The following is a 22,531-nucleotide window of genomic DNA, read 5'->3' as shown; positions in this document are numbered from 1 at the left end:
CTCTCTGTTTAAGGACTAATCAGGGACAGTGTTATAGTGGCTCTCTGTTTAAGAACCAATCAGGGACAGTGTTATAGTGGCTCTCTGTTTAAGGACCAATCGGGGACAGTGTTATAGTGGCTCTCTGTTTAAGGACCAATCGGGGACAGTGTTATAGTGGCTCTCTGTTTAAGGACCAATCAGGGACAGTGTTATAGTGGCTCTTTGTACGAGGACCAATCAGACAGTGTAGTAATGGCTTTGCTCGTAAGGACTGATGTTTCATCTCTCAGCTCAGAGAAAGGAAGGAAGAGCAAACTTGTTACAGGTATAAAGTTTCAAATTCAATGTGTGAGACCAAGCTTTATATTACAGTAAATGAATAGTCATGTCCATTGAGTGACTGAGTATTTTTTTTGACAGAGGGGTGCGGGATGGGGGTGTTTTCAGAACACAGCAGAATTTTTTTCCCTTACTTTTTTCTCCCGTGTTTGTTTTGAGTCGTGTTCTGACCGAGAGCGCTAAAGAAATATCACATATCCCAAATAGCTGAGCTGTAGCACGTTAGCACTCTCTCGCGCTCTCTCTCTCTCTCCCTCTCCCTCTGTCCCTCTCTCCTCTCTCTCTCTCTCTCTCCCTCTCTCTCTCTCTCTCCCTCTCCCTCTCTCTCACTCTCTCTCTCTCTCTCTCTCTCTCTCTCTCTCTCACTCCCTCCCTCTGTCTCTCTCCCCATCCCTCGCTCCCTCCCTCCCTCGCTCGCTCGCTGCACCGCGGGCTCTTGCCGGAAACAGGAAGCGGCGGCGGAGCACAAGGCCCGGCATTCACGGCGTCTGGGTGCCACGCCTCGTTGCGCCCGGGGCCCCGGCGCGCGGCTGCCTTGCATTTTCTCTCCCGGAGAAAGCGCTTCCTTCCCCGGCCTCCCTCTGGAAAGAATCATCACAACAGGGACTGGGGGGGGGGGGGCGGGAGGAAAGAAGAAGGCGGCAGCCATTTTGGCTCAAACCCTGCCCCTGCTCCCCCCCCCCCCCCCCCCCCCAATCCCCGATGGCTTCGCTCTCTCGCTCGGGCGGTACAACTATTTGGTACTACTGGTACTACTCCAGGTTACCTCCCCCCCCCCAACACCCCCCACCAACACCGCCACCACCAAAAAAGACCCCACCCCCCCCCCCCGCCCCACCCCACACACACTCCTGGAGCCTTGGAGCTCTTATTAACGGGGATAATCTGTGGAGCGGTGTGTATTGACGTTGTCGGTCGGCCAATCAAAATATTTGAAGGAAGTGTTTATTTTCCTGAGCGGATCGCCCCGGCCGCTGCTGCTGAATAAAGCCCTTTATGCGTAAGAATTTGCCATTGTGGAGAGAGCTGCGGGCCAGGCCAAGTACCTGAACTGCTGACCCGGGGGCCTTCGGATGGGGGGGGCGGGGGGGGGGTTGGAGGGCGGAGGCATGGGGGTGCAGACTGACGCCGTCCCCCTCCATCTCTGGAGTCCCGCCTTCCTCAAGGACAGTTTCGTATTTTGTTGACCCCCCCCTGCCCCCCACACTAAAAAAAAGGTCGTTGACTGTACCTGGGGTTCCTGACCGCGCCTAATCGAACCTTTGCTTGTCACGATGCTTCGTTCGTTAGGCTCGTATCATACTTATTGATTACTAACGGGCCTCTGTGCCTTGTTTGGTGATGCAGCGTTTTTTTGTGTTCGCCGATGAGCAACACTGGTGTTCTCCGCTGCTGTTCGTCGCTCTGGAGGAGAGCGTCTGGCCGAGCGATCGTCGTGTGATGTAAACGGACGCCCTCTCCTACTGTTCCACAACGCGACACAGTAAAGCACGACAAAGAGGTGCGAAACATCACTTTTAAAAAAAAAAAACGTCCCAGGAAGGATTAGCGTGAGCTTGGTGGAGTCTTGCTAGCGTCAAAGCGGCCGTTAGATTCTGGGATTTGTGCCTTCGAGCTGATGCAGCTGTTTAAGAAACCGAACGCGAGCCAACGTGGTGAGGTGAAGGAGCACAGACCCGTGCAGGCAAACACGAGGAGCCTTCGCTCTTGGACGCGGCTAGTCCACTTCCTGTTGGATACGCCGGTGGAGATTTTAGTTGTCGTTCGGCATTGTTCTGATGTCGATAGTTTTGAGTCAGGTTTTTTGGAGTTGCTTTTTTTTTTTTTTTTTGGGTGTTTGTGAGTGAGTATATGCGTTGTGTGTCTGAGGAACAACTTTTTTTTGTCGAGATGTATAACATGATGCACCTCAGTCACGCTAAATTCGACCTTCCTCCATTTAGGCATTTATAGCAGACTCTCTTGCTGACTTACAGTTTTCGTTTTTTTTTTTTTCGCATGCAGTTCATTTATACAGCTGGATATTTGCTGAAGCGGTTCAGGTTAAGTATCTTTGCTCCAGGCTACAGAAGCAGTGCCTCACCTGGGAATCAAACCCGCAAGTCCTCAGTTATAGCCCCACTTTCCAAGCCAATATAGCGCACTGCCACCCTCTGGGGTCACATTTCATTTTGGGCCGGGGCAGGGAGTGTAATTACATTCACAATCACAACATGAATACAATGTGTACATTCATATTTGAACGTATGTTATGCTCCGCAGTTAAGGCAGCCTTGGATTATAAATTTGAGCCGTTCCATTTGATTTCACTGCTACCTCTGGGATATTGACGCTGATCAGTCATTTTAGAAATATTATTATTTTAGAAATATTTTTAGAAATACTATCCGTGTCTGGAGTTGCACGCGCACTACACTGCATGTGTGCGCGTGCATACGAGTGTGTGTGTGTGTGTGTGTGTGTGTGGCGGAGAGTGTGTATGTGCACGTGTGACCATACATACGTGCGTGTGTGTGTGTGTGTGCCGATGTCACGACCAGAGGATTTAGGCGAGGTGTCACACACTATCTGCGGGTTCCCTTGCGAAAACTAAACCCTGTCAGACAGAGAGCAAACAGCCGGTATTTGCATGTCAAATTGTCAGGTACCTGTAGTGTGGCCGGGGGAAGCCAGAACGGGACCCACGCGCTCCTCGTCTTGTTTCTGTGACTGATGGGTTTCGGGGGGGGGGGGGGGGGGCGTGTTTTCCTTTCCAATCTCGCGGCCCGACGAGAGTTTTCTCCTCCGCCTCCTAAGCGCTAAGCAAGCAATGTCCCCCCATTCCACCGCGGGACGTCCCGTGTGCATTTCGTCAGCCGGGACTGACAGTCTGCAGACAAACCCCCCAATTCCCGCACACACACACACACACACATGCATACACACTCACACACACACACAGATGCCGATACGATTCACTTGTATCTCTTTGTGTTGAATTCTCATCAATACGGTATCCCTCTCTTATTGGACAGGGGTGCATGATGTCATAATTGACGTGTGTGTGCGCACCCACGCCCGCCCGCATTTACTCTCCCGCTGGCTAACGGCTTGTTTTCCTCCCCTCTGTGTTCTTTCGCAGCTCTGTGGCCTGAGCAGATCGAGAGCTCCAGTCTGAAGACGTGCAAGGTGGAGGACGAGCTGAGGTGGTCAGGTAAGAGATAAGAGAGCGCCCGGCAACACGGCTCTGTCCATCACTTCCATTCCCCGCTTCCCTTTCCTTCTTTCTTTTCCCTCTCTCTCTCTCTGTCTCTCATTCCCTTGCTCTCTCTTTTCCCCCTCTCACTCTCTCCCTTCCGTATTTCCCACTACCTCTTTCCCTCTCTCTCTTTCCTCCTGACTTCCTCCCTCTCTTTCTCTTTCCTTTTCTCTCTCCCTCTTTCCCTCCCTCTCTGTCTCTTTCTCCCTCCCTCTCTCCCTCCCTCTCTCTCTCAGAAGCAGGAAGTCGGCTCACTGGGTATGTTGCCATGGTTCCTGCTCTCCTTAAGTGACCCAAAATGTGTGTGCTGTTGACTCAATGAGAGACCCAATCAGAGACCTGCAAGGGAGGGCGTGGCTCTCTACTGGAGTTTGGCACAGTTACTACTCCATCTTGACAGGCATGCAGAACACACACACACACACACACACACACACAGACACGCCACAAAGTCTTGGCTGTGATTGGGATCATGACCATGGGGAGAAATTTCCACATTGGTGGGCTGGAAAAATGTGTGTAGAGAGAGAGAGAGGGAGAGAGAGAGGGAGGGAGAGAGAGAGAGCTAGAAAGAGAGGGGGAAAGGAGGAAGGGATGGGTTAGAGGTAAGAGAGAAAGAATGAGAGCGAGAGAGAGAGAGACAGAGGGACAGAGAGAGGGAGGGACAGGGGGAAGAGAGAGAGGGACCGGGGGAAGAAAGAGACAGAGAGAGAGAGGGATAGAGAAGGAAGCGGAGGAGAGGTAGATCTCCTTTGGCATGCGCACAGGGCTGCATTTTTCTGCGCTGGATTTGCCTCAGGTGCTGCTTCCACAGTACATTCCTGTCCCACGCAGAGGCAGAACCACACCCCTGACTCCACCCTCTCCTCCAACTTCCCCTGTCTTCCTCCCTGACTCCACCCTCTCCTCCATCTTCCCCTGACCCTCTCCTCCATCTTCCCCTGTCCTCCTCCCTGACTCCACTCCATCCTCCTCCATCTTCCCCTGACCCTCTCCTCCATCTTCCCATGTCCTTCTCTCCATCTTTTTACCTTCACCAAACTCTGCGGTCTCTCCATTTTTTTTACCAGCACAGAAGTGCACCCAGTGCCTATTCTATCAGAAAATACAATAAAATACATTTATTTCAAAATGCAAAAAAACGTAAAATGCCACCCAAATAAATATACCAATAATAATTCACGCATTAAAAAAAAGCTTCCTTTTTTTCGCCTTCTTGTCATAGACCAAGCCGACTTGTTTTATATAAAAAATCTAATTTAAAGACATGGAGGGCCTCCAGCTCTTCCGCCCTTTGAAAGAGTACAGGCTATTAATTGTGCTGCTGATGATTAGAACCAAACCAGAAGCCAGTGCAGTGCGTGCCGTCAGCAGGAGGCACTGCGAGTCTCGCCTGACCCGGGACGGAAGCACACCGTGCCTACTGAGCAGGCCTCGGGGCCGAGAGGGAGGGGGGGAGAGGGAGGGGGGGAGGCAGAGCGGGGGGGGTCCTTGTGCGCCGGGGGGCGGGGGCATCGTCCGATTTCCATTCCGTAGTTTTTTTTATTTTTGTTTTGTTTTGTTTTTTTTTTAAATTTATTTTTAAAAATTTCTGAGGCTCTTTTCCTTGCTGGACTCATCCCTCTTCAGACACAACAGGCATTTGAAAACGAGATTGTTCCCGATAGTCACAAGCCAATTAAATATCGTTTCCAAACATTTTTTTTTCTTCCTCCCCCCCCCCCCCCCCCCCCCCCCCCCCCCCGTTCTCAATGTAAATTCGGAGGCTTGAGAAAGAGCAGGCTGTCGCGTGCCAGTGTCGACCGCGTCTGGTCGACCGCGTCTGGTCGGCCGCCGCGCTCTTTCGAAAAACAAAAAAGCGTGTGGTTTCCGAGGCGACGGACAGGAGGGAAATCTTTTCCGAAAACCAACAGTCTTGGGTGTGCTGGGGTGGGGGGGGGGGGGGGGGGGGGGCAGCTTTCTGACCTGTCGGCCGCATTTGCATGGGGCGGATTTCCATAGGTGTGATCAGTGACAGTTTGCATCGAACATAAGTAAACATTTTGCAGGTGAGTGCCTGAGATTTGAATGCGGGGCTGAGCCGGTAGCGCCTGGCCTTATGTTAACTAGCAAAATCAGTTTCTGTCGTAACCAAATCGGGCTCCAAAAAAAAAAAAAAAAACAGACACGCTCCCGGCCTTGTCGGAGTTTACACGCTTCAGCGCGGATTAGTGGACTCCACGGCAACAGGCCGTGGGGGAACGGGGGAGGGGGGGGGTAAGGGGGGGAGGGGGGGTGAGATTAAAAGGCCCGATCGCTCCGCGGAATGCGGCGGTGTCGAATGAAGACGGTATTTCCCTCCCCCCCTGCCGGGGCTCCGAAGCTTCGCCCTCGCTCCCCGCCCCGCCCCGCCCCGCCCCGCCCCGCCCCGGCGGCTCGCTCCGCACGTTTCAGCCGCAGTTAGCGAGGAGCCGTGCGACCGTGACGACCGACTCCGACCGAATCCCTGCCAAACAACCTCCCCTCCCCCCTCCATCCCCCCACCCGCCCCCCACCTGCGCCCCAACCTCGAGGTCCCCCCGTCTCTATTGCAGGCTTAGCGCTAAAGCCTGCATTTAGTGAGGGGTAGCCGGGGGTGTGGTGTGGGGAAGGGGGGGGGGGGTGTTCCTCCCCAAATTTTCAGGAGTGCTGCCTCAGCCCCGTGTATCAACACGGGCCAAAGTCTCTCGGCTTTTCCTCAGGTGAAATCAGATACCAGCCCCTATGCTCTGGGCTGGAAGGTTCTGGAAAAAGAAACAGATCCTGCCGACGCCCCCTCACCGCCCCCCCCCCCATCCACCCCCCCCACCCGTACTCACACCCCCACCCCAGCCCAATACCCCTCTCCTCCTGCCCACTCCTCCTTCTAGCAGAAAAAGAGAATTTCAACAGAAGACGAAGTGTTCTGAGAAAAGGGGAAGGGGTTGGGGGGGGGGTGGTTCTGTGGAAATTGCATGGGACTGTTTTTCAGAATTGCTAAAAGAAGGCGGTTGGGGGTTGGGGGCTGGGGGTTGGGGGGGGGGGTTGGTTCCTCCAGAGGCAGCGGGGAAGACGGCGTTTCGGACGAGGCGGTGGCACGCGAAGCTGGCTCTCTCTCTCTCTCTCTCTCTCTCTCGCCCTGAGGGGCCGTGCGTGGGAAGGCTCCATTTTCACAAGAGACGGGGCCTTCTCCGCCCCCGAAATGCGCCTTTTACACCCCGCTCATGTGAGCGCTGCGCCCCGTCAGAGCTGCCGCTAAACATCACCCCCCCCCCCAGGGCGGGACACGGCCAGGCAGGGCGGGGCAGGGCGGGAGGAACAGCCCGTCCTGAGAAAATTTTATTAAAAACGCCCGGAGACACAGGTGCGGACCGACCGTTTCTTCGCCCGTCGTGGGTCGAATCGCTCGCGTTCGGATCGCCCACCACCACACCCCCCCCCTCTGCCCCCCGCCCCCCCCACCACCCTCGCAAGGAGCCGATCGGAACAGATCGACGTTCCACCAGATCGGCCGAGATTTACGGTCCTAACGATTCCCCCCCAAAAAAACAGGCGTCGGCAGAAAGCTCATTGTTACCTCTGCTTGGCTCCGGGCCTACTGCTCTGCTCCATTCCAATCCAGAACACGCAGTTCTCTACCCGGTGTACCCAACTTTTATTTAACACACTAGAACAAATAACACGGTTATTAAATGCGAAACCATTTTCTTTTTTCTAAAACAAACAACTGACTTCCAGAACCTAAAATTGCAATCCCGTGACTTCTGAAACAGCTACTCTCATTAACATAAATATCTTGTAAAATGTTCAATGTGTGTTTTAGAAAAAAAAATGTACAAGACGTGCGATACGCAACAAATATATTGCTCTCAAACAAATACCGCTTTCGTATATTTAAAGCAAAACGTAATCTTAAGATGGAAATAGTTTGCTAAATTCTGTAAGACATTTGAAGTGTTTTGTAAATGGTGTGCAGCAGTTCACACACACTGCAGATAGGTGGCAGCACAGAGCAGCTGTTTGAGTGCCTGTAGAATCCCGAGCTATTTCGAGGCTGAGGAGTGGAATTTATTAGCGAGGCAGAGTTAGGGGCAATTTAGACAATTAAAGCTGTCAGTTAACTCTGTAACAGAATGAGAGTGGGTGGGTGTCGGGGGGGGGGGGGCGGGGGGGAGGAGGGGGTGACACACGGGGAAGGCCGTCGGACAGCCAGTCACGCGTAACGTGTTTTGGCGAGAGGATATACGAGCGCCCGTCAGACCTGACCAGGGAGGCTGACCCGCGCTGACAGGCCCCTCTTTGGACGACAATTAGAGAAACGTCAGGGCCCCCCGCCAAGGGCCGGCTGTCTCCCGCCATTCGGACAAATTGCCCCGCAGCGGGGGTAATTGCTCCTGACCAGCGGCTGTCGTGGCCTTTGCTGAGCGTCTCAGCTCTGTTTGCTCGCACCACGGAGGGCTGCCTGTTTTTTTCTCTCTTTTTTTCTTTACTCGACTAACGCACTCCCACGCGCAGTATGTGTCTTTTCTCTCTCTCTCTTTCTCTCTCTCTCCCCCTCGCTCTATCCCTCTGTCCCCCTCCGCCACCCCCCACCCCCCTGGCCTTGCATGTCTGCTGGATGGCTGTAATCCCACTTCCTGTTGGAGTTCTTTCTTCGCTCAGATTTATGGCCGACGTTACGCAACGGCCCGAGAAAGAGCTGTCGCTGTTTACACACGACCTGCTCCCCGCAAACAATGCCTCCATTGATTCTCTCGGGAAAGGAAGATCCTCATAACTTTTCATCATTTTTTTTTTTGTTGCTTTTTTTTGGGGGGGGGGTGGGGGTAGGGGGGGTTGGAGTGGTGCCCCTCCCCCCCCCCCTCTCAGATGGGGCGTATGGAGATGCATTACCTCCCGCCTATGCAAGCTTCCTGTTTACCTAGGTTTAGTCCGAACTAAATTCGCACCTTTTTCTTTTTTAGCGATTCACCCTTCTTATTTCACCGTCCTGTGCAGCAGGACCCGAGGGAGGGTGGGGGGTGGGGGGTGGGGGGGGGGGGCAGGGTTGGGTGTGCGCGGGGGAGGTGTTAGGGTGTTCACTTCCTGTCTGAGAACGGAACCCTGGCGCACAGCCCTGTCCTCGCCCCAGCTCAGGGAGCGAATAAATATCACTTTCAGAACAACAAACCCCTTCTGCAAGATTAGGCCCTGTCATGACATGTGAAGGCCAGAGATTGGGCCGTGTCATGACACATGGAGGTCAGATATTAGACCCGGTCATGACATGCATAGACTGTGGTTTATACACTGTCATGACATGGATTTCAGTGGTTAGACCCTGTCGTGACGTGCACTGACTGTGGTTTGTACACTGTCATGACATATGGATTTCAGAGGTTAGACCCTGTCGTGACGTGCACAGACTGTGGTTTATACACTGTCATGACGTATGGAGTTCAGAGATTATGACCCTGTCCTGACACACACAGATTGGAGTCAGAGGTCACTGGTTACACCATATCATCACGGCAGGATGTCAGAGGTTGTGTCCTGTCATGATACACATGATGAAATTAAATTAAATGTAAAAGTAAAAAAATATAAAATGTAAAAAAAATGAGGCTGAGAGATTGGTGCAAACTGCAGAGGTGTGTGTGTGTGTGTGTGTGTGTGTGTATGTGTGTAAATAATGGTAGATGGTGTCTGGCACTGTTATTAATCTGTGTGTGTGTGTGAATAATGGTAGATGGTGTCTGGCACTGTTATTAATCTGTGTGTGTGTGAATAATGGTAGATGGTGTCTGGCATTGTGATTAATGTGTGTGTGTGTGTGTGTGTTTCTGTTTCCCCTCCTCAGGCCCCTCAGACCTGTTCCAACAGCGCACCTCCTTCCCGTCGCTGTCCCCCCTGACGGACCCCCGCTTCTCGGACCCCCGCATGCACTACCCGGGGGCCTTCAGCTACTCCGCCAGCCCCTCCGGCACGGGCATCGGGGGCATCAGCATGACGGGCATGTCCGCCTCCTCCCGCTACCACACCTACCTGCCGCCGCCGTACCCGGGCAATCAGAACCAGGGCGGCCACTTCCAGACCAACTCCTCGCCCTACCACCTGTACTACGGGGCGGGCTCCGGGTCCTACCCCTTCTCCATGGTGGCGGCCGGAGGGGAGCGCTCCCCCACCCGCATGCTGTCCTCCTGTCCCGGGGCGGGCTCGGCCGGGAGCGGGAACAACCTGATGAACCCCAGCCTGGGCAGCCAGAGCGACGGGGTGGGGGAGGCCGACGGCAGCCACAGCAACTCCCCCACCACCATGACCGCGTCCGGGAGGATGGACGAGTCCGTGTGGAGACCGTACTGAGCGCGTGCGGACGACCGGGGGGGGGGGCGGGGGGGGGAGGGGGCAGAGGGGGGGTGCGGGCGACCAAGCACCCGCTTCTTTGTTAGTTCAATCTCCTGCCTCACCCTCCCTCTCCTCTCCTCTCCTCTCCTTCATTAAAATAAGGAAGGAAGAATAAAATAGAGAAAGAAAGATAAAGTTTTGGAGAAAAAAAAGTAACAAGTGCATGTATGACCAGATTTTGTCCCACCCCCACCCCCCCCACCACCCACCTGCCCCCCGCAAATCAAACCCCCCCACTTCTCAGCAGCTTTAACGACCAAAGACAATCCCCCTGAAATCATGGGTCCAGTAAAACAAAGATTTTTAAAAAATGGTACAGTACTTAAATACAACCAGAGTAAATAAATGTTTTTTTTTTTTTTTTTATCATAAAAATAACAGTGGACTGTTTCCAGGGCTACGGTGACCCTGGCGTTTGGGTCACTGGGAGGTGTAGCAGGTGACCTCTGACATCGCCACAGCAACCACGGACTGTAAATAGATGCAGTGGTGTAAAATGAAAAGGCCGGCCCTCCTGTCTTTCTGATGTAAAACTGGACGGCGAACGGAAGGACACGCTTTTTTTCCGAGGGGAATGAACTGTCCGGAAGCTCACCCCCTCGTGCGTGCGTGGGGTCCGGCACCAGGGGCGCAAGTTCACACGCTCGCCCTGACGGCGAAAACGAAACGCCAGCTCTCTCTACAAAGACCGCCATCAGACAGCAGTTTTGCAAACGAACAACCCCCTCCCCACCTTTCCCCCGCTTCTCTCTCACCTGTACCTGACCCTAGGGGCCAGAACTCACCTGTACCTGATCCGTTCTGGCGGCCTGAGCTCACCTGTACCTGATCCGAGGAGCCAGAACTCACCTGTACCTGATCCGTTCTGGCGGCCTGAACTCACCTGTACCTGATCCGTTCTGGCGGCCTGAACTCACCTGTACCTGATCCCTTCTGGCGGCTTGAACTCACCTGTACCTGATCCCTTCTGGCGGCCTGAACTCACCTGTACCTGATCCGTTCTGGCGGCCAGAACTCACCTGTACCTGATACGTTCTGGCGGCCAGAACTCACCTGTACCTGATCCGAGGGGAACTCACCTGTACCTGATCCGTTCTGGCGGCCTGAACTCACCTGTACCTGATCCGTTCTGGCGGCCTGAACTCACCTGTACCTGATCCGTTCTGGCGGCCTGAGCTCACCTGTACCTGATCCCTTCTGGCGGCCTGAACTCACCTGTACCTGATCCGTTCTGGCGGCCTGAACTCACCTGTACCTGATCCCTTCTGGCGGCCTGAACTCAGCTGTACCTGATCCGTTTGAGCGGCCTGAACTCACCTGTACCTGATCCGTTCTGGCGGCCTGAACTCACCTGTACCTGATCCGAGGGGCCAGAAGTCACCTGTACCTGATTCGTTTGAGCGGCCCGGTCTGTTTGTGCGGCCACATCGCAGACAGGACAGCGGAATCCAAGCCATATATCGCACACTTCAAAGTTGACGCTTTGATTTTAATGGCGAGCGTCCATAGATCCAGTGACCTTGTTTTTGGTTTTTTTTCTCTCTCTCTCTCTCTCTCTCTCTCTCCATGAAATTAGAACGGCAGGTACACAGCCGTCGGCCGTTCATTTTCATTTGCGTATGCGGTCACCGGCACTTCCTGCCGAGGCCCCTGCCACTTCCTGTTCGCACGTTCTCGCAGAGCGCCGTAAAAACCCGAGACTCTTAAACCAAAGAGGCGGGCTGGCCGGTGTCTCGTGTGAGCGGGCTTCCGCGGGGTCTGGCGTCTGATGCGTCGGACGAGTCGCTGAAATTCTCCAGGGTCGTGTCGAGCGGCTATTCCAGTCGAAAATCAGGTACTTTTTTAAACAGAAAAATACGAAAGAAAAAATCAAGAAAGAGGGGGAAAAAAGAAAAAAAAAAAAAGAAAAATCAGAGGTAGGGTTTTTTTTTTTCAATAATGCATGAGCAATTAATGAATTTCAAATATTGTCAATATTTGTCTTCCAGGTCTATTTTTTTATCATTAATTATTAGGATTTCTGTTTTTGTTGTTTTCTTGTTTTGTTTTGTTTTTTTTTATTTGGTGTGTGGCTTCCAGCAACCAGCTTGTTTAGTATTTGTTTTTTAACTGGATGAATATGGTTTGTGTGTGTGTTTGTATTTATTTGAGCCAATTAAGAGGAATTTTACACTCAGCGTGTTGCTGGGTCGAAGCCATTTAGCATTTCTCTCCTCTTTCTCTTTTATTTTGTGTGTTTGTTTGTTTATTTGTTTGTAATATGAGATTGGACCTTGAGCTACTGTAATATATTAATTCTAAATTATGCAAAGAAATGAACAAACAGAAAGCCAGACGATTATTCCTTGTTTTCCACTTTGTAGCTTCTATGCACTAAGCGTTTATTTAAGATGGAATTGGGCCGTCGTGAACCGCAGAGCGCCTCCGCGGGTCGTTCCCGGGACGCCCCGACGAAAACCAAGAGGGGGTGACACACGCGGGTGAGCCCGGTCACTGCGCGCCCCCGCCCGCGAGGTCCCGGGAGGGGGTGACTTTCCCCAAATTACACACCTGATTGCTTCACTCTCCTTTTGGCCCAAAGACTCTTTCTATCTCTCTCTCTCTCTCGCTCTCTCTCTGTCTCCCTCTCTCTCTTCACTCTGTCTCCCTCTCTCTCTCTCTCTCTCTCTCTCTCTCTCTCTCTGTCTCCCTCTCTCTCTTTCACTCTCTCTCCCCCTCTCTCTCTCCCTCTCTCTCTCTCTCTCTCTCTCTCTCTTTGCACTGTAATTATCTTACCGCTCTCTCGTCCGCCGTCGTCTCTGCGCGTTCCGAGACGGACCTTCTGACGAGGGGGCGGGGCTACAGCGGGCGGCGATGCACAAGTTTAAAAAAAGCACATTTCCGGGTCCCCCCCCCCCCTTGTGAAAAGCTGAAGAGGTGAAATAGCCTTACTTTGGTCGGCGCAGGAGCAGCATGGAGCTCAGTAGGCACTGTGTGGATTTAACCCTTTGAAGAGTGGGGGGTTTTTTTTGGAAGGTTTTTCTTTTGAAGTCAGTGGTGATTGTGACATCAGCGCTGGAATGCCCCGTTCAGAGCATTCTAATCTGGCATTGTGACATCACGCCTTAAAGGGCCAGGCCCGCATTGCCGCGCTCTTACGTCACACGCCCAGAGGACGCGGGCCATGAAGAGGGATGATGAGAGGGGGAGGGGGAGGGGGAGGGGGCGGAAAGGCAGGGGCGGTGACTTATCTGTCCCTGTCACCTAATTAAGCGGATACTGTTACACACACAAAGGAAAAAAGAAACCTCACTTAAAAGAACTCCTGTCAGACAAGAGCCCTTAGTTCCCCGCCAGCGTTTTAAGACTTTTTTTGAAGCTTTGATGGTTTTTTTTTCTTCTACGTCGTTCTATCTTTTTGGCTTTTTCTTTTGTTCTAATTTATTTATTATCGGCGGTCGGAGCTGGAGGCTCTTCATCTGTGGAGAACGAGGAACGCCTGCACAGAATATCTCTGGAGGACTGATGCCGCACCGCTCACGTCGTGGTGTGGGGTTACGAGTTTAAATCTTAGGAAGGGGGCTTTTTTTCCCCCGGCCTTCTGCAATGGGGGTGGGGGTGGTTGTTTGAGGAGGGCGGGGGTCGTGGTGGGGGGTGGGGTGGGTGCGGGGGGGCGGGTAAGGGGTGCCTATTGTACAAATTTTCCACTTGGCCTTTCAGCCTTTCAAATGAGCTGTGGGTGCAAAACAGGCCAGTGTGTAGCACAAAATGAGCTGCGCGGGCGTTGGTTTAGGGGCTGTGTTGAACACCTGTGGGGAGGGGAGTGGAGGGTGCGGGGGGGGGGGGGGGGGGAGGGGAGCGGGAGAGAATAGACAGGTGACGGAGGCAACAACGATCTACGTGACCTCTGATGAGAAAGAACAGCAGCAGTTTTTTTTTTTTTTTTTAAAGCAGTTTTTTGTGGACAAACCAAAGATTCTCACAATTTGTAGCTCAGGTTATATGAGGAAAGATGACCGAAAAAGCTGATTTTCACTGCCCCCCCACCCCATCCCACCCCCCAAGGACCCCCCCCCCCCCCACACTGTGAGTCAGTCCCTCATGTGTATGTGTGTGTGTGTGTGTGACTCTGTGTGTGTGTGTGTGTGTGCGCGCATGTGTTAAAGTATGTGTGTGTGTGTGTGTGTCTGTGAGTGTGTGTGCGCATGTGTGAAAGTATGTGTGTGTGTGTGTGTGTGTGTGTGAGTGTGTGTGTGTGTGCGTGTCTGTGTGTGTGCGTGTCTCTCTGTGTGTGTGTGTGTGTGTGTGTGTGTGCATGTGTGAGTGTCTGTGTGTGTGCGTGTCTCTGTGTGTGTGCGTGTCTGTGTGTGTGTTTGTGTGTGTGAGTGTCTGTGTGTGTGCGTGTCTCTGTGTGTGTGTGTGTGTGTGTGTGTATGTCTGTGACTCTGTGTGTGTGTGTGTGTGTGCGTGTGGGGGTAGGGCGAAACAGACGCAGAGTGTGCGGTGCGGTGTGTTAAAAATGTCAGCGTGAGAAACTCAGTCGGCCTTCGCGCTCGTGTGCGTACGCTGGGCGAGCCGTACAGCTAGGAGAATAACCAAAGAGGAACGCCGATCTGACCTTAAATGATCTGAAATCGCCTGAAACGTCTTCTGCCTGTAATATCGCAGCCATGATACATTCGCTCCTTTGTGTTTTTGTTTCAGGCTATTTTATTTTATTTTTACGTGTCTTATTTTTTTATTTCTTTTTTTTTTTGGTTTGTTGGAAGTTTGAAAGGAAATGTGCACGAGCCATTAATTCAGACCTTGTGGGGACACTGAAAAAGGAACCAGGCGTCCCCCACAGGCGGCTATGTATGGACCTGGCACACACTCCGTGATGCACAATCTGAATATTATTGTAATTATTTAACAACAAACAAAAAAAAGCACAATGAATTTGGTTTGTTTCTTTTAAAGAACATATCCGTGTTTTCGCAGTCTTTGCTGTTGCTTTGTTTCCTGTTTCTGTTTTTTTCTTATGCTCAAAGCATGTGCGTCAAAATCACTTATGTTAATTTAACAAAAAAATTCTATGTATATTGCAATTCCATCGATGTATCATCATTTAAAAGTCTGTACTAAGTGCTTGTGATAAATACATTTGTGTGATGTAGTTTTCAATGCATTTTAATTAAAATAAATCATTTCAATTGCTGTTGTTAAGACCTCTTTCTTCCTCTGTTTTTTTATGTTACTTATTTCTTACACAAAGATAAAGGAAGGTTCTCAGACCTGGGTCAAATACATTTTTATAATACGTCTACTCCTTAAATGGTGAAAACTATTTTTAAATCATTCCCGCAGATGTATAGAATTTTCAGTGAAACACGTTTTGTAAGCATGCACAATAACATGAAAACAAGATCAGGTCAAAACCTAGTATATGACTGGACCTAACACACGTGATCCGGCCCGACCAATGGTGTAACTTCATCACTCACTCAGTCACTCACTCAGTCACAGACATTCGCGTTTGCAGGGCTGGCCCCGCTGTTGCGGTCCGGCCAAAAACCTTTGTGGTGAATATTTCTCAAAACACAAGCTTCTTTTTAAAATTGCCAGTGACCGCAATAATTGAACCAAGTGGCTGAAGGATGAAAGCCCTTCAAATGAAGTATCTTTACATTTACATTACATTTAATTTGGCAGGCCCTCGCTTCTATCCAAAGTGACGTACAGTAAGTGCATGCCAAAGGTCACTGGAACAACAACAGAACTGACCAAGATCTAGTCTATTAAGGTCCAGCGTTCAGAGGGAACTAAATTATTGTGGACATGTCTTCTATTACTTGTGTGCCCCCCTCGCTTTTTCTGCTTTGCCAAAGAGGTTCCCATCTGGGGGGGGGGGGGGGGGGGGTAGGAACAGCAACAAATACACTGCCCCAACCCCCCCCCCCCCCCCCAAATAAAAAGTTTGGCTCCAGAGCCATGTGACTGCACACATCTGCTCCTTTTTTCCCTCTTATTCTTCTTCTTCTCTCTTCTCTCTTTCTTCTCTTTCTTCCTCCTCTTTTAGCGTCTGCCTTTCCACAGGCCGGGCCGTGAGCCCGATCTCACACAGAGGGGCGGGGTGGGGCGGTGACGTGCTGCTGTCGGACCCCGGGTTTGGGGCCCCCCCCAAAGAGGCAAGGGACCGTACTGGGCCATACTGGGGTACAGCTTGAGATCGTGGGGTACAGTAATGATTTAGGGTGTAGTTGTGTTGAGATCTGTCACACTATTAAAAAAAAAAAAAACCCTAACCCAGTACTGCTGGAAGCTGTACTTCCACAACGATTAATTTTAGAGGCTTTAGGAAGTCACCATTCCATCTTTTTCCCATTAACGCAGTTGGAGGGGTGGGGTTGGGGGGGGGGGGTTGTCTTTTCCTTGTGGTTGTTTTTCACATAACTGGAAACGGTTGTGGTTGTTTTTTTTTTGTTTTGTTTTTTTTTGTCAGTTTTTTTAGCCTGCAGAATCATTTTGACGTTCCAGTGAAATGCACGGTGGCCATTCATAAACACGGCTATAGCATCACTCCTGGCCTTTCTATAAAGCACAGCCAGCTGCAGAGACGCTAACCGCAGACTCGCGCCGAAGCTCCCGCAGAAGTCTGGAAGGAAGGGCGGGTAAACGAAGGCCAAGATATTTAGGGGTGGCTGCACAGCGTCTGACATGAAGACGGAAAGCAGAAGGACGAAATTTATTTACAATTCCGTCTCCAAGATCCAAAAGGGGACACGATTCAGTGACACCGATACATAACATGCTGTAGATGTCTTAAGTTAAGCTGTAAGTTTTCATAATTGTGATGCTGACACACGCACACACACACAAAAACTACATATCCCATGAGCCACCACCACACAGAGTGGAACCTGGCCATTAGCACCAGGTATTGTAATTAGGGTCTCGGTACAGAAAGCAGCCCTTCGCACTGGTGCCAGGCTTCTCTTTCTCCACATGAAATGTGTGTTTGAATGGGCACTGGCCCACATTAAACAACACTGACTTTGGAAAAGGTTTCAGGCTGATGGGGTGGGGGGGGGTGGGGGATGGAGAGAGATCGCTGATTTCCAACGCACACACTCACACACACACACACACACACACACACACACACACGTGTGCGCAACAAAAATGTATGAGTGCGTAAAAAACGCGCTCGCCAACTGAGTACTACTTTTTTTTTTTAAACACAATGGGCCCCTCTCAGAGCTAAAAGGGAACCAAATAAAAAGAACCACTGAAAATCAACACGTGCATCAGCTGTGCTTTTGTATTGCGAGAGAGGGAGTTGAAAAAGAGCACCCCCCCACCCCCCCCAACCCCACCCACCACCTCCCCCCCCCCTCCAGCCGCCATTTGAAAGCCCGAGAGGGGCTGCTGTATTCAGCCGAAGAGGAGACCGAATTTTCTGCACCCCACAGGATAAACAGTTTATTTTTTTGAGGTGGCGGGGTAGGGCGGGGGGGGTGGGGGCGGGGGGCACCGAGGGAGGCTGAAGTGAGATTTAATGATTCTGACACGGCGATCAGCGCACAGAGACAGCCCGCCCGTGTTCGCCGAGCCTCGTGGACATTCAGGCTCGCGCGCAGAGGGAGGCCGAAACAGCGTGGCCCCCCCATACGCCACTCCTACCCACAATTCCCTGCCTGCGTAAGGCCGGGGTGCGGTCGCGTCGATGCGCCGTGCACGAAATTCGTTGAGTGTTTTCCCAAGTGGAACGCCGATGCAAACCTCACATCGGAGGTCTGGAGACAGTCGGTTCTGCTCGTGCGCAAGACACACTGCGAGAGAGGCGTTTCCAAAATTGCTTCGTCTAAGGAAAGTGGAACCACATCTTGTGGTTAGCGATTGCCTTAATTAATCGTCTGATACGAGAGAACTGTGGATTTGTTAAAATGCAGTAAATACGCAGGCTGACTTGTGTGCGTTACTCGTGTGAAACTGTTTCCATTCACCTTAGTTTAGTTTTTTTCTCCCTATACGCGCATAGAAAAAGCTGAAAGGATTTTTATTTAAACTTACTTATTTAGTTCAGTACCCAAGGAAAGGTGTAATTATTTTTTAATAGTCAGCTAATGTTTGTTTCATGCACTAAACTCCGGTCAGAAAATATAAAAACTGAAGTCTTCAGCTGTCATTCACAAGGCTGTCAATGGATGTAGCGAGAATGTGACATATGAGAGGAGTTAACTAAGTAATTAAGGGCAGAATTTTGCCACAAAGTCCATTTTTAGGCCTTCACAGAATAAATACGATTTATTATTGTTTGTTTTTGAAGTAGCCGCAGACATACAAAAAAAAAAGTCTGGAGATTTTCTGCTCAAGACAAACTCCTATTTTGCGTTATTTCGTTTCCGTTTGTTTTGCTTTCCGCGTATATTGTATACCTCACGTGTCATTACCGTTCCTGCCGTTTAAGAAATAGCGACATCAGAAAAAGCGGACGGCTCTTCACCACAGACATTGTCTCAGGCGCAAAGCCCAAATTCATGTTTTCTGCCACAGACTCACAGATGGGTACATTTCAACCAAAATAACGAAAAAGGGAGGGAGGGAGGGAAAAACTGGAGAAAGAAAACAACCTCATCCAATCCCTGATGCTGTCCTGTTTTTGTCTCCCCCCCACCCCTCCCTCCCCGTGCACCCTGCAATTTTCCACCACTTTAAAATTCTGTTTCATCTCCCAAATTAACTGCGATTAGTTGCACAATACTTCTTTCATTTAATCGATCTCAAACTCAAACCTCTCTCTCTCTCTCACCCCCTCTCTCTCTCCAAGTCATTTTCTCTCTCTCTCTCTCTCCCTCTCTCTCTTGCTCTCTCTCTCTCTCTCTCTCTCTCTCTCTCCCCGCCTCCACTCTCTTCCTCCCTGGTGAGAGAACTGGCAGTTTTCTCGAGCCGTATAAAGGACAGAGCTGTCAACACCGGTGAACCGGGCGCAAAATTAAAAGCCGGGAATCAGAAACATAACGCCAGCTTGCTGTGATAGTTGGCAAGTTGTCACTTGTTTAAAAAAAAAAATTGAACTGAAAAAAAATATATAACTTTTTTTTTTTTTTTTTTTTTTTTTGAAACCTTGATACATATGCCAGACCTTCTCTGTCAACACGTCCAATTCATTTATCCCATATGGGAGTAATCTGCAACATGAATTCCTTTAAACTCCAGAAAACACATCTCCATTTTACACCTTTGCGTAAGAGCAAAATAGGGAACCTGAGTGGACTCGGCTGTGGAAAAAAGCAGCAGCCATTTCGCCGTCACTGACCGTGCGAATCCACTTATTCTCTTTACGGGAGGAGAAATAAAAACCTGTGCAAAATAATCACAGCAGTTTGCCTAGTCTTTGAGCCGGAGCCCAGAATCCTTTGCCAGAAGCCCTGTGTGTGTTCAGGAAAGGGTGTGATATGCCTCTCCACTCCTTTCTCCCCCACCCCATTTTTGGGTTTTGTCCCTTTCGCCGCTCTTCCCTCTCTTTTCTCTCTCTTTTCCCTCTGTCTCTCTTTTCCTTTCCTCTCCTCTTCTCTTCAGCAGTTACAGTGGGCTGCCTGTGTTTGGTTTTACTCAGGGACTACTTTTGGCTGTAGTACAAAGCACCAGGGAGCGTGCACATACATTCACAGTCTGCCACACACACCCATGGAAAAAAACACAGAGACATACACAATCAAAAACACACAGTACACACACACACACACACACACATACAGCCCTAAAACTGATTTGTACACACACACACACACACACGTGCGCACATACACACGCAAACACACACACAAGTGCACATACACACACGTACCCAAACACAACCCCTTTGGCAAAACCTAAGAAAATCATGGCGCATTTTATCAATCAATCAATCAATCAATCAATCAATATTTTAGGCACTTTCACATAAACAAAAATCAGATATACACCTCAGCACAAAGAGGTATTCTCACACTAAAAACCACAAAATGTACTTGTTTTTTTTTAAACTATGGTCCACTCCTGTCTACTGGGGACACACAAATATGGGGTGTTGTAACCCTTCTGTTCACACACCCCCCCCCCTCTCCCCCCTCTGCCCCCCCCGCCCCCCCCCCCCCCTCAGAAGCAGCGGATTATTCACATGTGTGCGACCAGGCTGACCCGCCCAGCTCTGTCTCTGCCACAGTCATCTGAGAGCGGCTTGTCTTTTATGAGTTACCGCTGTTTCTCTCCTTCTCTTTCTCCCACTGTCCCCTGTTTCTGACTTGTGGGGACGCCACAAAGTGGGCGCACACACAAACACACACACACACACACACACACACACACACATGCCCACGCACACACAAATACATACACACACACACACACACACACACAGACACACACATGCCCACGCACACACAAATACATACACACACACACACACACAGGCACATACATACAGGCACACACAAACACACACACACATACACACACAGGCATACACACATATGCATACACAACGACAGGTACACACACACAAACATATGCACACACACACTGGCACACACATGCACAGGCACACACATATAGGCATACACATGGACAGGTATACACAATTCAAACCCATCAGCACAGGCACATATATAATCTCATAGGCACATAAAAACATAAGTATACACAAACAATAACAAATATGTAATTTCATACACACATATGCACAAACACGTACACACAATCCTACACACACACTCATACATAAGCACACACAAACAAACACACACGCATGCACGCAAACATACAACCTTATACACACATACGCACCCCACATGCGCACACTCACACAAATCAACATTACACTAAGCCAGCGCCAAAGATCGGTTCCCAAACTGAAACAGTCGTGCTAACGAAGTTACACTTTGCAGTCATTTCAAAAACCCAAAGTGGGTGAAAACATGACTCCCATGTGACTTTGTTTTTTGTTTTTCCACATTGAGGTCTCGCTTGTCCTGCTTGTTACCACTTCTGGGGCATTTGCGTGAAAGTACTGGGGGGCATTTCGCTTCATAAAGTCAGACCACTGCACGCGAGACTCGGTACCATCCTATGAGCAGCTCAGAAGCCTGCTCTCTCAGTATGAGAAGAGGGGGGGGGGGGGGGGGGGGGAAGAAACGCCATAAATACAGATCTAATCTGAAATAAGAGAGGACAGAATGGAAAAAAAAAGAAGCGGAGTATCTTGGAAAAGTGCAAGCTTGTTAAAACCCGCGCTTTTCTCATGAGCGAGAGCATGTCCCCCGGCCCCCGTGGGGCCTCGGTACCTGCATACGAAACCCATTATAATTATTTTGGAACCGGTTCGGGGACCCCGAAAAGTGACCCTTCCTCCCAGAATGCATCTGGAGGAGTGAGCGAGCCGGAGCCGGTTTTGGTTCGGGTGCCTACGATTCACAGCTATTTTTTAACCAGGGGGGGGGGGGGGGGGGGCATTGGTGGGAAAAAGACCGTTGCCCAAAGTCAGTGTTCCCACAGTTAGGCCGAGAGGGCGAGAGAGAGCGAGAGAGAGCGAGAGAGAGCGAGAGAGAGTGAGAACGAGGGAGCGAGTGAAAGAGGAAAAAATAACAGGGTCCCAGAGAGTTGTGATGCAACGTTTCTCACACTCACGAATCCATCGATTTCTCAGAGATAGATACAGCGAGATAGAGAGGGTATATGTGTGTGTGTGTGTGTGTGTGTGTGTGTGCGTGCGTGTGTGTCGAATGTATGCTGATATGCTTTATAAACACCAAAGCATTTACTACTGCACTGTTTTCTAAAAATAATTTGTCAGTGCCATGTTCAGTTTGAATGACGCAGAGAGAGAGAGAGAGAGAACGAGAGAAAGAGAAAGACAAAGAGAAATGTGGAGAGACACAGAGAAAGACAGAAAGATAGAGAAAGAGAGAGGCAGAGCAAGACAGAGAAAGACAGACAGATAGAGAGAGGGGGAGAGAGAGAGAGAGAGAGAGAGAGACTTTCACACCGCCCGCCAAGGTGATTTCTCACACAGAATGAATCCACAGAGATTTCCCTCTCTGGTAAAAGCCCTGTGCTACGTTTCCCACAGCGTGGCTCACACAGCCAGCAGCATCATGGCTACCCGGGAAAACGGGCCCAAAACAGCCAGTTTCCCACCGTGAAAAAAACTCAGTCATTAACTCTGTTACTGCAGAATTGGAGCGAACGCGAAGTGGACATTTTGTGGCACCCGCTTCCTGTTGGCACCCATTCCGGTGGATTATTGTTTTTATTCCAGCTGTGGTCCGGCACAGAGATGTGGCTTAATTTTGAGGTCAAAGTCTAAAAAAAGGAGGCAAATGCCACACAACGCCTGCTATGTGTCTGCTCTGCTCCTGGTGTAATTTTGATCTGCTCCTGGTGTAGTTCTGCTTTGCTCCTGGTGTAGTTCTGGTCTGCTCCTGGTGTAGTTCTGGTCTGCTCCTGGTGTAGTTCTGCTTTGCTCCTGGTGTAGTTCTGGTCTGCTCCTGGTGTAGTTCTGGTCTGCTCCTGGTGTAGTTCTGGTCTGCTCCTGGAGCAATTCTGCTGTGCTCCTGGTGTAATTCTGGTCTACGGCTGGTGTAGTTCTGGTCT

General features: G+C 50.5%; 1 protein-coding gene and 1 long non-coding RNA gene across 3 annotated transcripts in view; one reads left to right on the top strand and one right to left on the bottom strand.

Moving 5' to 3' along the window:
• The window catches only part of runx3 (RUNX family transcription factor 3), a 44,244-nt gene extending 34,329 nt beyond the window's left edge, over positions 1–9,915 (top strand). Inside the window, exons 5-6 of the mRNA XM_035382131.1 lie at positions 3,443–3,514; positions 9,396–9,915. Of these exons, the coding sequence (XP_035238022.1) occupies positions 3,443–3,514; positions 9,396–9,898 (575 nt within the window). The 3' untranslated portion in view covers positions 9,899–9,915. The remainder of the gene's footprint in view (positions 1–3,442; positions 3,515–9,395) is intronic.
• An 808-nt stretch (positions 9,916–10,723) lies between these two features.
• LOC118207916 lies at positions 10,724–11,105 on the bottom strand. 2 transcript variants are annotated; one of them, XR_004761483.1, is made up of 3 exons: positions 11,026–11,098; positions 10,796–10,863; positions 10,724–10,765 (listed from the first exon to the last, which is right to left on the bottom strand). It is a non-coding gene; the product is annotated as an uncharacterized LOC118207916 (long non-coding RNA). The 2 variants fall into 2 exon arrangements; XR_004761482.1 differs by having other exon boundaries at positions 10,763–10,795; positions 10,830–10,931; positions 11,026–11,105.
• Positions 11,106–22,531: the final 11,426 nt, after the last annotated feature.

This window comes from Anguilla anguilla, chromosome 1 (assembly GCF_013347855.1).
Source record: "Anguilla anguilla isolate fAngAng1 chromosome 1, fAngAng1.pri, whole genome shotgun sequence".
In the NCBI taxonomy this organism is placed as follows: domain Eukaryota; kingdom Metazoa; phylum Chordata; class Actinopteri; order Anguilliformes; family Anguillidae; genus Anguilla; species Anguilla anguilla.
Note: the sequence above shows the minus strand (reverse complement) of the source record. Positions and strands in the feature narration are given on the sequence as shown.